This window comes from Patiria miniata, unplaced genomic scaffold (genome assembly GCF_015706575.1).
Source record: "Patiria miniata isolate m_02_andy unplaced genomic scaffold, ASM1570657v1 HiC_scaffold_5, whole genome shotgun sequence".
Classification (NCBI taxonomy): Eukaryota; Metazoa; Echinodermata; class Asteroidea; order Valvatida; family Asterinidae; genus Patiria; species Patiria miniata.
In genome coordinates this window covers 27,507,288-27,519,361 of record NW_024037072.1, presented here as the reverse complement: position 1 = coordinate 27,519,361, position 12,074 = coordinate 27,507,288, and the positions used below count along the sequence as shown (strand labels likewise).

The 12,074-nt window shown below is 41.4% G+C and overlaps 1 protein-coding gene across 5 annotated transcripts in view; it reads left to right on the top strand.

Annotated features, from left to right (window-relative positions):
* LOC119740510 (insulin-like receptor) overlaps window positions 1-6,327 on the top strand; it is a 75,710-nt gene extending 69,383 nt beyond the window's left edge. For all 5 annotated transcript variants that reach the window (XM_038215845.1, XM_038215846.1, XM_038215844.1 and 2 more), the window contains 3 exons: window positions 389-603; window positions 1,804-1,941; window positions 2,918-6,327. In XM_038215845.1, coding sequence (XP_038071773.1) covers window positions 389-603; window positions 1,804-1,941; window positions 2,918-3,404 — 840 coding nt within the window. In that variant the 3' untranslated portion in view covers window positions 3,405-6,327. The remainder of the gene's footprint in view (window positions 1-388; window positions 604-1,803; window positions 1,942-2,917) is intronic.
* The last annotated feature ends 5,747 nt before the right edge of the window (window positions 6,328-12,074 follow it).

Below are 12,074 nucleotides of genomic sequence, written 5' to 3'. Positions count from 1 at the left end.
ATGGACTCGTGATTTACTTGTGACCGGACAAGGTGATGGACCTGTACAACTCTTCCCACTTGTAAAACGCACTCATTCTCCAGATTTTTTTCTGCTGAAGCTATTAACCAGTTCGCGTCGGGATTATTTTGACAAGAACGGAACGAGGCGCGGGTTTAATTTCACTCGACCTCAAGCCAGGCGGGTTGAAGCCATCACCCTCATGCAGCACACTCATATTTCCGGCCTCGCTCGCTGTGAGCGGGTCGCTGACAGATATTTCCGGCCTCGCTCCCTGCGTGCTTATCCGTCATCTGTTCCGAATACCGCAAAACCTTTGCAGGTATACACGTCATGCGGCGCGAACTGGTTAAACCATGTCTATATTTCTGTCTGTATTTCTATTTAGGAGTACCTTTCCCAGAAAGGTTTTGTGCACCGTGACCTGGCAGCAAGGAATGTCATGGTGGCCGAAGACAAGACGGTCAAGATCGGTGACTTTGGGCTGACCAGATATGTCTACGATGATAACATCTATGTGCACCGGAGAGGGGGCAAGCTACCCATCAAATGGATGTCAGTCGAGGCCCTCTATGACCAAGTCTTCACCACATGCAATGACGTGTAAGTGATTTTAGAAGTGTAGTCATTTTAGAAGTTCATCAGAAAGTTGTGTCAAACATCTTAAGGAGTTTAAAAGATTTTGATTTTGTAGAAGTGTTGACTAGCCTATATGTCAATTTGCTTACACTGTGACAAGGTGTAACTGCAGTAAATTTTAAAGAAAATAGTGCATTGTCTGGGACGTGAGTTTTCACTCAACAGCTCAGTGGCAGTTCAATTTGTAAGGTTCTTTGTGGCTGTTGTATTGAGTAGTTTCCCCTTCCTGTTTAACTCTTCGTGTTATGCTCCTACAAAGGTTTGAAGTGGAATTAAATCAGTTCTTTTGATATTGTAATCCTTTAATAAGGTTGATGTGCATTTTCCTCCTGCTAGTTTATAGTTTTGCTTGGACTATATGTGTTATGCATTGTATTGCACCTTGACCATCTATTGGTGGAAATAATGGACCATTGTTGACCATCTACTATTTGCAGTGTTGTAATCACAAATCAAATCACAATTCAGGTAGAAGTCAGGTCCAAGTGTAGACCAATCCAGGCATCAATTCTATCACGAGGGCCTCATTCAATGGTGAAAGCATTGTGCTAGCTATTGTTCAGATAACCCGTCACAATGGTTTCTCCATTGAAGGGGGCCTCTCGAGTGCCCAGTGATCACGTGCCCCAAGACATCTATAAACAGGGGATTAGAATATAGCTTGTCATTGTGACTTGAGACAAGATGATTTGCGATTGACTTGTGAAGGACTTGTGATGGACAAATGGTTGACTTGTAATTGGCTTGTGATTGGCTTGTGATTGGCTTGTGATTGACTTGTGATTGACATGTGATTGGCTTGTGTGACTTGTGATTGACTTGTGATTGACTTGTGATTGACTTGTGATTGACATGTGATTGGCTTGTGTGACTTGTGGTTGACTTGTGATTGACTTGTGATTGACATGTGGTTGACTTGTGATTGGCTTGTGATTGACTTGTGATTGGCTTGTGATTGGCTTGTGTGACTTGTGATTGACCTGTGATTGGCTTGTGATTGACTTGTGATTGACTTGTGATTGGCCTGTGAATGAATTGTGATTGGCTTGTGATTGACTTGTGATTGGCTTGTGATTGACTTGTGATTGGCTCAGGATGATGCATAGTGACTTGACTACATCTCTGACTGTATGTAGTTTTTATCAGGCAATCGTTTCATTTCAGGTGGTCCTTTGGTGTGCTGCTGTTTGAGCTGGTGACCCTTGGTGCCTCCCCTTACCCCGGCATTCACAACAAAGACATCCCGACCATGCTGAAGAGAGGGGATCGCATGCAGAGACCGGAAAACTGCTCCGAAGTTCTGTGAGTATCATCCACACTCAGGAATACTGTCAAGTTCTCACAAGTCAGTCACAAGGCCAATTGCAAGTCCACCACAAATCCTCAAGTCAAGTCACAAACTATAAAGTAAAGGGTGACAAAGGCGTACTTTTGTCACTGTTCATCCCATGTACGTTAATTGTGACCATACTTGTGAATGACTTGTTATTCAACTTGCAATGAAGATCTCATTTGCGATGGGATTTCCTTCACCCATGTGGACACTCACATGATCAAGATTTTATAAGCCTTGTTAAGAATGTTCCAAGTACACTTTGGGTGCAAATGAGTTTCCTATCATCAACACTCTCATATCCCATGTGTGATCAGGAGTGCCCGTAATAGTTTGGTACTCTATTCAACTGCCAGAAAGGAAAACAAGCAACAAAGTAGACTTAAAGACCAAAATTGACAAATGGGCTCAAGTCCATCAATGGATTCAGAATCGTTTTTACGAGAAAAGTCGTAACGAGAATACTTTTAATGTTTGAATGGTTTGAGATTCACATCTGGAATCACTTAATTCCAGAATTGTGAGTTTTGGCATTTATAAGTCTAGGAACATTATGTTATGTAAATGCAAAAAATACTTTGGAATCCAGAGCCAGGTTTACATATGAGCGAGGACTCAAGTTCAGTCTTGGCTTGAACATCTAGTTTAGTTTTGCACTTTAAAATGAGCTTTAAATAGTTTGAATACCTTTGCACTCAGTTTGAGAAATTCACTTCAGCAGGTCTATGGACACTGCGTACTAGTACCTCCCCAGTGGTGAAAGTGACTAAGCATGCCAAATTGAAGTTCCATCGTTGGCCATCTTGGCTTGTGTTCACTGGTGTACAGAGGTTATAACAATGATAAACCAGCCAAGTGTCCTTCACACTTCTTGTTCCACACAAGTACCATGGCAATGATACTAGTTTCAAGTAGAACACGTTTTGTGTTGTATTGACCCACCAGCTATGCCATCATGATCGCTTGCTGGCATCCGTGCCCAGAGGAACGCCCTACCTTCACCCATCTACGCAACAAGCTGGAAGCCCTACTGGAGGAAGACACCCCTTACTTGGACTTCTGCCAGAACTACAGCCACTTCCCGTTCTTTGAGATATCGGAGGATTTGGAGTCTGATGAGGAAGAAGACGCTGAAGGTGGAGACAGGGTGAAAGAGTCCGAAACCAGACCCGACGATATCCCCATGGTGAGTATAGAAGGCAGCGATGATGACAGAGGGATGCTGGTCGGAAGTCTGTCTACAGAGGACGTGTTTATTGAGCTAGAGTGCCATCATCCCATGCTGGATGTTGACAAGAGAGACCAGACGAGGAGTTCATGGGGAGAAGTCAAAGACTCCAGGCTGGAGTTGCAGAAGAGAGATTCTGGCCTAGGAAGTGATTACCAGTATGTCAATCGACATACTAACATGGAGGACGTCCCTCTCATGTAGAGATAGCATAGCCCAAAATGCGACATATATGCCAGTTAATGGTAATTTGTGAATTTAAATTGTATAATGAAAAAATGGCAGTTGAAAATTGCAATTATGGTTAAACCACTTAACATCGCTTTAATAGTATATGTGACATTATAATGTTTTTCGTCTGTGATGACTTATTTCCTCTTGTGACCTGCTTTCTGTGAGTTTTGACCTCTTCTACAAATCGCAGAATTAAAAGCGAAAAAAAAGAGGTCATTTATTGTGAGACTTGTATCAATTTAAAGCAGAGTCCAAGTTGTGAGTCTTGATTTAAAAGCCGTTCACGCTTTTTGTGTTAAAAGTTAAAAGTAGTCCAAAGGTAACTTGCACAGTGTTATTTGTCTCCAAGACTACACATTAATCTTTCAGGACGCCACATAGTCTGCAACATTAATGTGCACATTAGCTGCACAACATACGAGCTAGTCCAAGATCGATCGATATGTAAGATGGATATGTTTTAGATGGATGATTTTTAATGCTGTTTACCACTAAAAGTGTTCATCACTGCCAGTATCATCCTATTGCAGATATTTGTAACATGCTGATAAATCTGTACCTAATCTCCTCCAGTTTGGTTATACCATCTTGTTATTCTGATGACTTTCTTTTTCATTCCCCGTTTTGTCCCAATTTTACCCAAAAATTGTACCCTTGGGCATTTTCCCGTCTGCCTTCTTGCAGCTAGTACGCAGACCACTTTTAGCTGGTATAATCTCACCGTTAAGTCAGCCAGTGCAATTAATACCAATTATGCTGAAACTGACAATTTGACACCTTAAATTGGTTCCACTACCAATCCTGCCAAATCCCCTCTCCCCAAATTTCCCGTTTATCCAGAACTTGTTAGTCCTACATGTTCTGTGGCGCCACTTTAGTTGTAAATTTATATGCGAGCTGGGAAATTGATATAGATTGGTCCGCCTCTGAGTCTGGTTTCCCGATTCCCCAAGAGGCTCAAATCGGAATGCTTTGATACCTCTAGTTTGACACATTTATTTGAAAGTAAAGCAAATTGTGTAAATGAATGGAAATTAAGTTGTTACCATGATCCAGAAAGAGTTGAACCCGAATTCTTATGTGCAAATATTTGTCCAAGCATCCACCCACTATGATCAAAAAACGGTGAAAGAAGTGGCATATACAGGATCTTACTTATCCTCCTGGCAAATGTTGCCAACGGTTTATTCGGTCACTGATGAGAAGCATGCAGGTGTGAAAACGGATCACGCGATTGGAGGCATATGTTACAAGATGTGATGTAAGCCTCTAATTAACCTGTATTTGACACTACCCCCCCCCCCCCTTTTTGTAGATTTTATCTTTTCTTATTAGCTAATAGCAAAGGATATTTTTTAAGAAAGTATAAACCAATTCCTGAACTCATCTCACACATTTAAGATATGGTTAGTGACTGAACTTGTGTGATTTTTTTTAGTTGAATACTTGAAACTGTTCTCTTTGCATTATGATTGCAGTAAAATATGTTGCTTAAGGACACATGCAACACGACATTATCTGGATTCGAGTCACTGATCAAACGGTCCGCGATCGAAACCAACTTGTGGGAAAAGTGGTTAATATTGCCAGGCCAGACGCTAAAACTGTACCAGAACCACACCACGACAGCAGTACTAAGCCGTCTTTCCCTTTTTAATTTCCAATGGGATTTAGAGCTCAGTTCCTCGACTGCGGTTCATGGAAACGTCTCCTTCTTTAAGAGAAGAGAGACTCCTTAAAAAAAATTGCACCTTCCGTCCAACCTGTACTGCACTGGTCTGTAACTCGTTGATACACCCAAAGTCTTATTCTTCTCGTGGACTGGCGTCCGTCCAATTAACCACGTCATTGCTACACGTACGTGTGATAGATAACTTTTCTTATGGTCTGAAACGCATCCCCGTTCGGTTTTTAATAAGATTAGGCAAGTTAATCCTACTGCAGTAAGGTGCCGTCCGTCTTCATTAGTACATGCACGATATTATGGAGACAGTTGCCGTAGATTTAATGAGTCACAACTGTGCAAACACAGGATGTTTTGAATAAATTCGATCTTTGGGGAAAGAGGGGGACTATTCTTGTGTTTGTTTATTCACACCTTGAGCCACAAGCCTATATGGGAAATGTTCAATTTTATTTTTAAATAACCCATAAATCTGTCATCATAATGCAATCTGTCAGCTGAAGTAGATCAGTAAGTGATTTTAAATAGAGATCAATGATTTATTATAAGTATTATACTTATATTTTGTAAATTGAATATTCAGTATTTCTAGTAATATTTCTTCAAAACGGAACCTGATTTAATTTTGGTGTTTTTGGCAATGATTAGACCTCTTCTACCAGGGAATTATTATTTACCCACCCCCTTAAAAGGCGTATAGCCTGCGGCTGGTGAATAATTTCCGAGAATTTGCCTAACTGTTTTCCTGATTCCTCAAAGGAAAGAAAATCCGCAAATTTACTTTCCTGAAATAATTAGCCATCGCAAAATTTTCTAATCAGAATCGAACCTGAGATAGAGACGCTTTTAACATCTTCTTTAACAATTTCACATTTCCGAAATATAAAGATGTAAATAAGTATTTTTTTAAAAAGTTACTATAATTTGCCGCTTTATAATAAGCCGCTTATTGTAAATTTCACGTTACGCGGAAATCATTCCGGAATTTATTTTTAACAAGACCATTGTGATTTTATTCTGTTGTGCTGGTCATAACAATTACAATAAAATTAATGCATGTTTGGTTGTGTAAAGGCCCAGTAAATCAAATGGAGGTATTATAGATAACATTATTAAAGTACTAGTTTGTGAGATCAGTATAACTTTTGTAATTATAACTGTATAAATTGTAATGTATTTATGAATATAAATATTTATTGTGTCTAATAATTATTGACATTTTTGTCTGTATGATGACTGTGACTTTGTCCCTACCAAATGCAAAATGACTGGAATGAGACTAGCAGGACGATGTGGGCGTGGTCTAAAGGCACCTGGTTGCAGGTGGTAGCAGGTGATCATCAGTTCGCCTATCAATCATTCGGCTACACCTCCTCTCCTGAGGCTTTTAAATTTGCATGAAACACTTTCATTTCAAGGGAGCATAGGCCTACTTCTTGGGAATGGCTCTCGAAAAACTATGGTCAAAAAGTCCATAGATAATCAATCACAAGGATCGGTTTCAAAAGTCGGAATCGCAAGATGATGGCATCTCGGCGTCCCCGACGACTGTTAATTGCAAAAATCTAGCCCTCTGATGTATCAGACGTGTTTCATCCTGCCGTTGTGGTGTTGATTGATATAGAGGTTCTTAGAAACGGGAGCGTCAGCACAAAAGTAGAGCGGGTGGGTACTTTTTTCAATCAGATGAAATGACTGAAATACCTCGACATTTATAATTAGACATGTAGCAATTGGAATGCGCAAAATAATCCAAATCATGTACTTTCCCCACACACCCTTATTATAAATAGATGAAATCATCCGTCTTTTCCAACCTCGGTCCCCCGTCATTCTCCTTGCTTGCAATGCATACCCATCATACCTGGTAAGGGCACTGAACTAATGGACCAATCAGTCATCCTGAAACCATGCAGGAATAAAGGAGAGACTGGGCTAGTTGGGGGCAACACCTAACCTGTAACCCCCCCCCCCCCCAGGCTTGCGTCCATGTGCCCCGCCTCCGCCAATCACAAGTTTAGAATGAAGACGATTTTCGCAGAAAAGACGGGGAGTGGACATACACCGAAATTCCATAGTCCGTGTTAATCCATAATGAAGCCCGTTTTAAAGTAATTTGAACGAAAACAAAATGCAAGCACTTCAATTCCCATACACTCCATATTGCTTCCATATTGCCATTTGTATTTGGAAGGTGAAACACGACCGTAAAAAGTGTTGAAACTTGCGTATCCCTTGCATACGAGGGAAGCACAGGCAATGTCCATTTTCTTTTTCACCTTTAATTTACCCAAAAATGTTTAGTTGTCCTCTAAACAAGCCACCGTGCACAAAAGATGAAGCTTTTTCAGAGTGTTTCGCTCCGGAAGGAACCAAAAATGACTGTGAACGCGGCCACCCCATCCTCCAAAATGCGGGGCATTTTGACCGTCCAGTGTGCCCTAGAAAGCTGTCATCAAAGACCCCTTGTTGCCTATCTGCCACGCTAGAAATACAGGCACATGTTAATGTGCGCCGTGTGAAGATTACTAATGATTTTACTGCAGATAGAGGCGCCCAAACCACGAAGCCGACTTTATAATTGTGTGGTGAAATGTTCAAGGTCGGTCTAATTTTAAGATTAACGCCCTGACGTTTGTAATTATGTCTGCAAAATGACGAGCAACGTAAACGGGGATATAAACAGATAAACATACAGACTGAGAACTCGAGAAGTCTCTTTGAATTTCCTCGTCGGTTCATCAAGTACAGAAAAAAGTCGCATCGAAACCGTGGCTTTCAAAGTTTCATGACTCACGACAGGCAAGTGCGAATTAGGTTCGAATTAGGTGCGAACAGAGTCATTACGGAATTTCCGCTTATCCCATCGAGAGCTAAACATGTCGTTTGTGATTAGTAGCAGTGAAGGGGAATGAGACGTACACTTGTCGGGGATCTAGGTTGCTAGGACTGCAGGAGGAAGGGAAAGGATGTTACTGGAGGGGAAGGGGGGGGGCGCCTCCGAGACTTCGGGAGGTTGAGGCGCACGGTAAGCATGAGAGTACCTCTTGGGAAATTTGGAAAATTGGAGAAGTGTCAGTTTCTGGAGCTTGTTCTTGAGAGAGCTGTTTCGTTTGAGGATTTTTTAATCATGAACCCGGTTGTTAACAAGCTTGATGAGGATGGAAGGTGTTTTCTCCGCCCCCCCCCCCCACCTCACACGACAATTTGAATTTCGAACAAAGTAAGAATATTTTGATGTGATGAAAGAAAACCTGCGTTGATGTATACCGCCGTTGTACTGGTCTCTCCCGTAGACTGAGTGAGAACTATAGCTTGGAACCCCTTGCGTACCCATTCCATCTGTTACATCTCGCAAATAGGACTCGAAAATTTCACAGGTTGTTCGTGAACCTTTAGCACCGAAAAAAAGTATAGCTCTGGTCAAATATTATGGTCTCTTCTCAGTAAAGTTGAGCACTTGACTTTGTTGTCTGTATTTAGATTGTTACTCGTGTAGTAATTGTGATATTTCCATTGCACACGACAGTGGAGGTCACACATGATTTCAGTTCCGGGTGAGCTATGGATTTCTAGACATTTCTTGCTCCTTGGCTCTCCTTCTTCCACACACTGCATCCAATTACCAGCCCGGGTACGAGTTGTTTATTTCCTGGACTTGGCAGATGAAAACGACCTTTGAAGTTGCCAGAGCAATTCTTCATCATTACCAGGCCGTCAAAACACTCGGAGCAGAGCCTGACCCTAGCCCCGTGACCCTCGGGGGCTTACAGGTGTGTGCAATTACTGAATCCACTTGATCAGTAAGCGGTACACGGTCGGACATGTAGTAGACTATGCCCTAGTCTCACCTGCAGGCTGTGCATAGCTAGCTCTAGGGGAATCCATGAGCTCTAGTAAATCCACAGAGGAGTAAAAAAAAAGTAAACCTTGTTAGTAAATGTTACCAAAGTAGGGGATACAGAACTGTTATTTAACTCTGAAAGTATTTTCTTTCTTCCATTAGTTTTGGTGGACACACTTGAAAATGAGGAGGGTGCTATATTTGGTTTCGGTAAATGGAGGGTCCCAAAACACTGCAAAAATGAAGAAGGGTTATTACAGATAACCAAAAAATACTTTTTTGGGGAAAATATGCTTCAATTTATGCGCTTGCGGCAGCCCATATAAAATGGTCCCAACGCATTTACAAACTAAAGAAAGGTCTATTGTGATCGTCTAGTCACTAGTTTCATTCTTTGGAATTCAAGGTAAATTGTGGTCTCCCTTTTGCATTAATTTTGTGACAGATAGTACGTATCATTATCAAGGCTCTACCCAATCATCAACCGAAAGAGGGCGTTGTCATTTACGGCGGGACCGCCATCACGCGTCGGTCGGTGCGCGTAATTTTTTTTTCCTAGGAGGGTTAGGGGCAATGTCATGAATAATTCAGTTTTTCCTTTGAATCATTGCAAGACTTAGGTTCTCGTTCTATTTTCCCCTTAATTTAAAATTATCTCAGTGATAAATTTGGAGAAGAAAAATAGCTGATGAAAATGAGCAGCGACAACGTGGATTCGAACCAGGGATCTTTGTATCCATAGCTCATCTCGCTATCCACTAGGCTACTGTGTGGTAGCTCGACGACAACCGTTCTTTAAAATGCTTTAATGTATTGTAACTAGTTGAGTAACTAACAACAATGCTGTTGATGTCATTGTCCGTTCTCATGGATAAACATGAATTATTCATGACATTGCCCCTAACCCTCCTAGGAATAACAATTACGCGGTCGGTGCCACGGCGCGCCGCTTTGAGCTCTGGCAACAGAGCTTCTACAAGTCACTTTGGTGTCGGTTACGAAAAAAAACCCTAACTCACCCATAAAACTGAAAGTACCAAATTGTAACTGTCCAAAAATAGCAAACAAAAATTGTTTGTAACAATTCGTGGAGTTTTTTTTATGAAAATTGTGTTTTAATGGAGGAAAAAAAATGTGGTAAATGTAAACGACACGTGGTATGTAATGCGCTAGGAACTTAGGGGCTTCTACACACCTGTACATCAACTATACACTACCCCTGCCTCTGGCCCTGTGTCAGGTTTACGAGTCTCCATGCCAAACAAATAGTTCTGCTTCCGATTACATGGCATTAGAAAATAGGGTTGGTAGGTGGGGATTTCTTTCTTTTTTGTGATTTTTTTGTGTGTGTTATAGGGGCTGTCAATTGACAATCACGACCAAGTAAGTAAATGTTCATTCTTGAATCATTTCATACAATACTTTCATGCAAGACGGCCAGAGCTTATTGTGCAATCGCACTTGTTCCGAGATAGAGCGCTGCACAGGCATGATAACCTCTAAATTCTGTTAGCTCGATTGAATTTTATATCCCAAAAAGTGTCCACAATGCTTTGCGAAGTCTTCGTTTCCTTCACAAAAGTTGGTTACAAACCTTTTGTGTGAGATCTATATGAAAGACTCAACTTTCCAAGATTTGTGTGAGACAAAATAATTCCATATACGTTTATGACGTTTACATAATGGCGATAATTATCAGGAAATATCATCTTCGGGAGAATTTTCGGACACAAAACAGTCGTCCAATTCCGCCGGACCGGCCGCCTCACAAAGTGACGACAGAGTAGTATTATCGGTCGACAACAAAACACACTGGCAACAAGATCAAGAAACCTGGCCCGATAGGGACCCGTCGAAACCTTACCTTGCTTGCCTCATCATCATTACCTGCTGGTGTTTATTGTTGCCCACCCAGGCTCTACATGCACTTGAAAGTGAACTGCCAGACACACACACACTTCCGGCTATTGTAGTAACGGAAAAAACCTCCAGAGAATATCCGTCTTGACGAAATGTCTTTCGGTTTTGGAGGTTAAGTGTTGACAGTTTATAACTGGTTTGAGAAGTGGTATGATACTCGTTTCTGAGTTAGCATAGAAGCTAAGTGTTAGCAAATAAAACAAAGATACAGAATCGAGTCTCCTCTTGAATTTTGCGTGCTTTCTTACATTCTTCAAAAGTCATTTATTTTGTGGTGGCAGTCTCATGTTTTTGTGCGGAGCAAAATTTGGAAAAGTTTTCTAATATTTCTTTACACCAACTTGAACAAAAATGATTGATTCAGTTGATTTGGTGCGGGTAAATGAACGTCAGGACAAGCTAGCCTTGTCGTAGCGTAAAGCAAATAGATGTAGGCCCGGAATAATGTAGTGTCAAAAAGCGGATTGTATCGACTGTTGACGATTGAAACTTCTCTCAACACCGTTCATGTTTCCTATCCAGTTACACGCTGTAATTGACAGAGGCTGAATCCAAATCTCCCACACTAACCAAGCAGGCCTAACAAGGAGGACAAAAACACATCTAAATTGAAATATTTCTCACGACACTCGCCTCCAAACGTACCTTGGGGTTGATCCCTGGCAGGCATCCGAGTTGCTTTGATGTCAGACCGCATCCCCTCCGAACCAACTCCCTCTTATTGTAACCAGCTGGTTCCCTGCCAGGGTCACGCTATAGTCAGGATATCTTATCCCCAAGATACCAACCTTTCGACCTTTGACCCCGAGACTCTCCTTCAACGAGAGTATCCGCAGTCGGGCCGGACGACATCACATCGCTCGTATACCAATTTTTATTTCTCGGACTGTTCTGAATCGGTGAATTGCTGTTTGCATTTTACACGATAAAAGTTGTCAAATTATTTTCTTCTTTTCTTTAAGCTAATCGATGTCACTAGTTAAGTTATTGAAAACGAACATTTGTCGATCGGTGTTAATTCTGCATTGGCTCCACTTTTTCATAATAGACGGAGAAGTCCTTGTCTGTTCGCGTGTTTCGTAACTTTTAAGTTATACCTTGTAACACACAGGTGCGTATCTAATCGTATTCGATCTATTCGTTTATTGAACTGGTATTAATACCCCTTTATTTGCTATGATCCGAGTGTGGG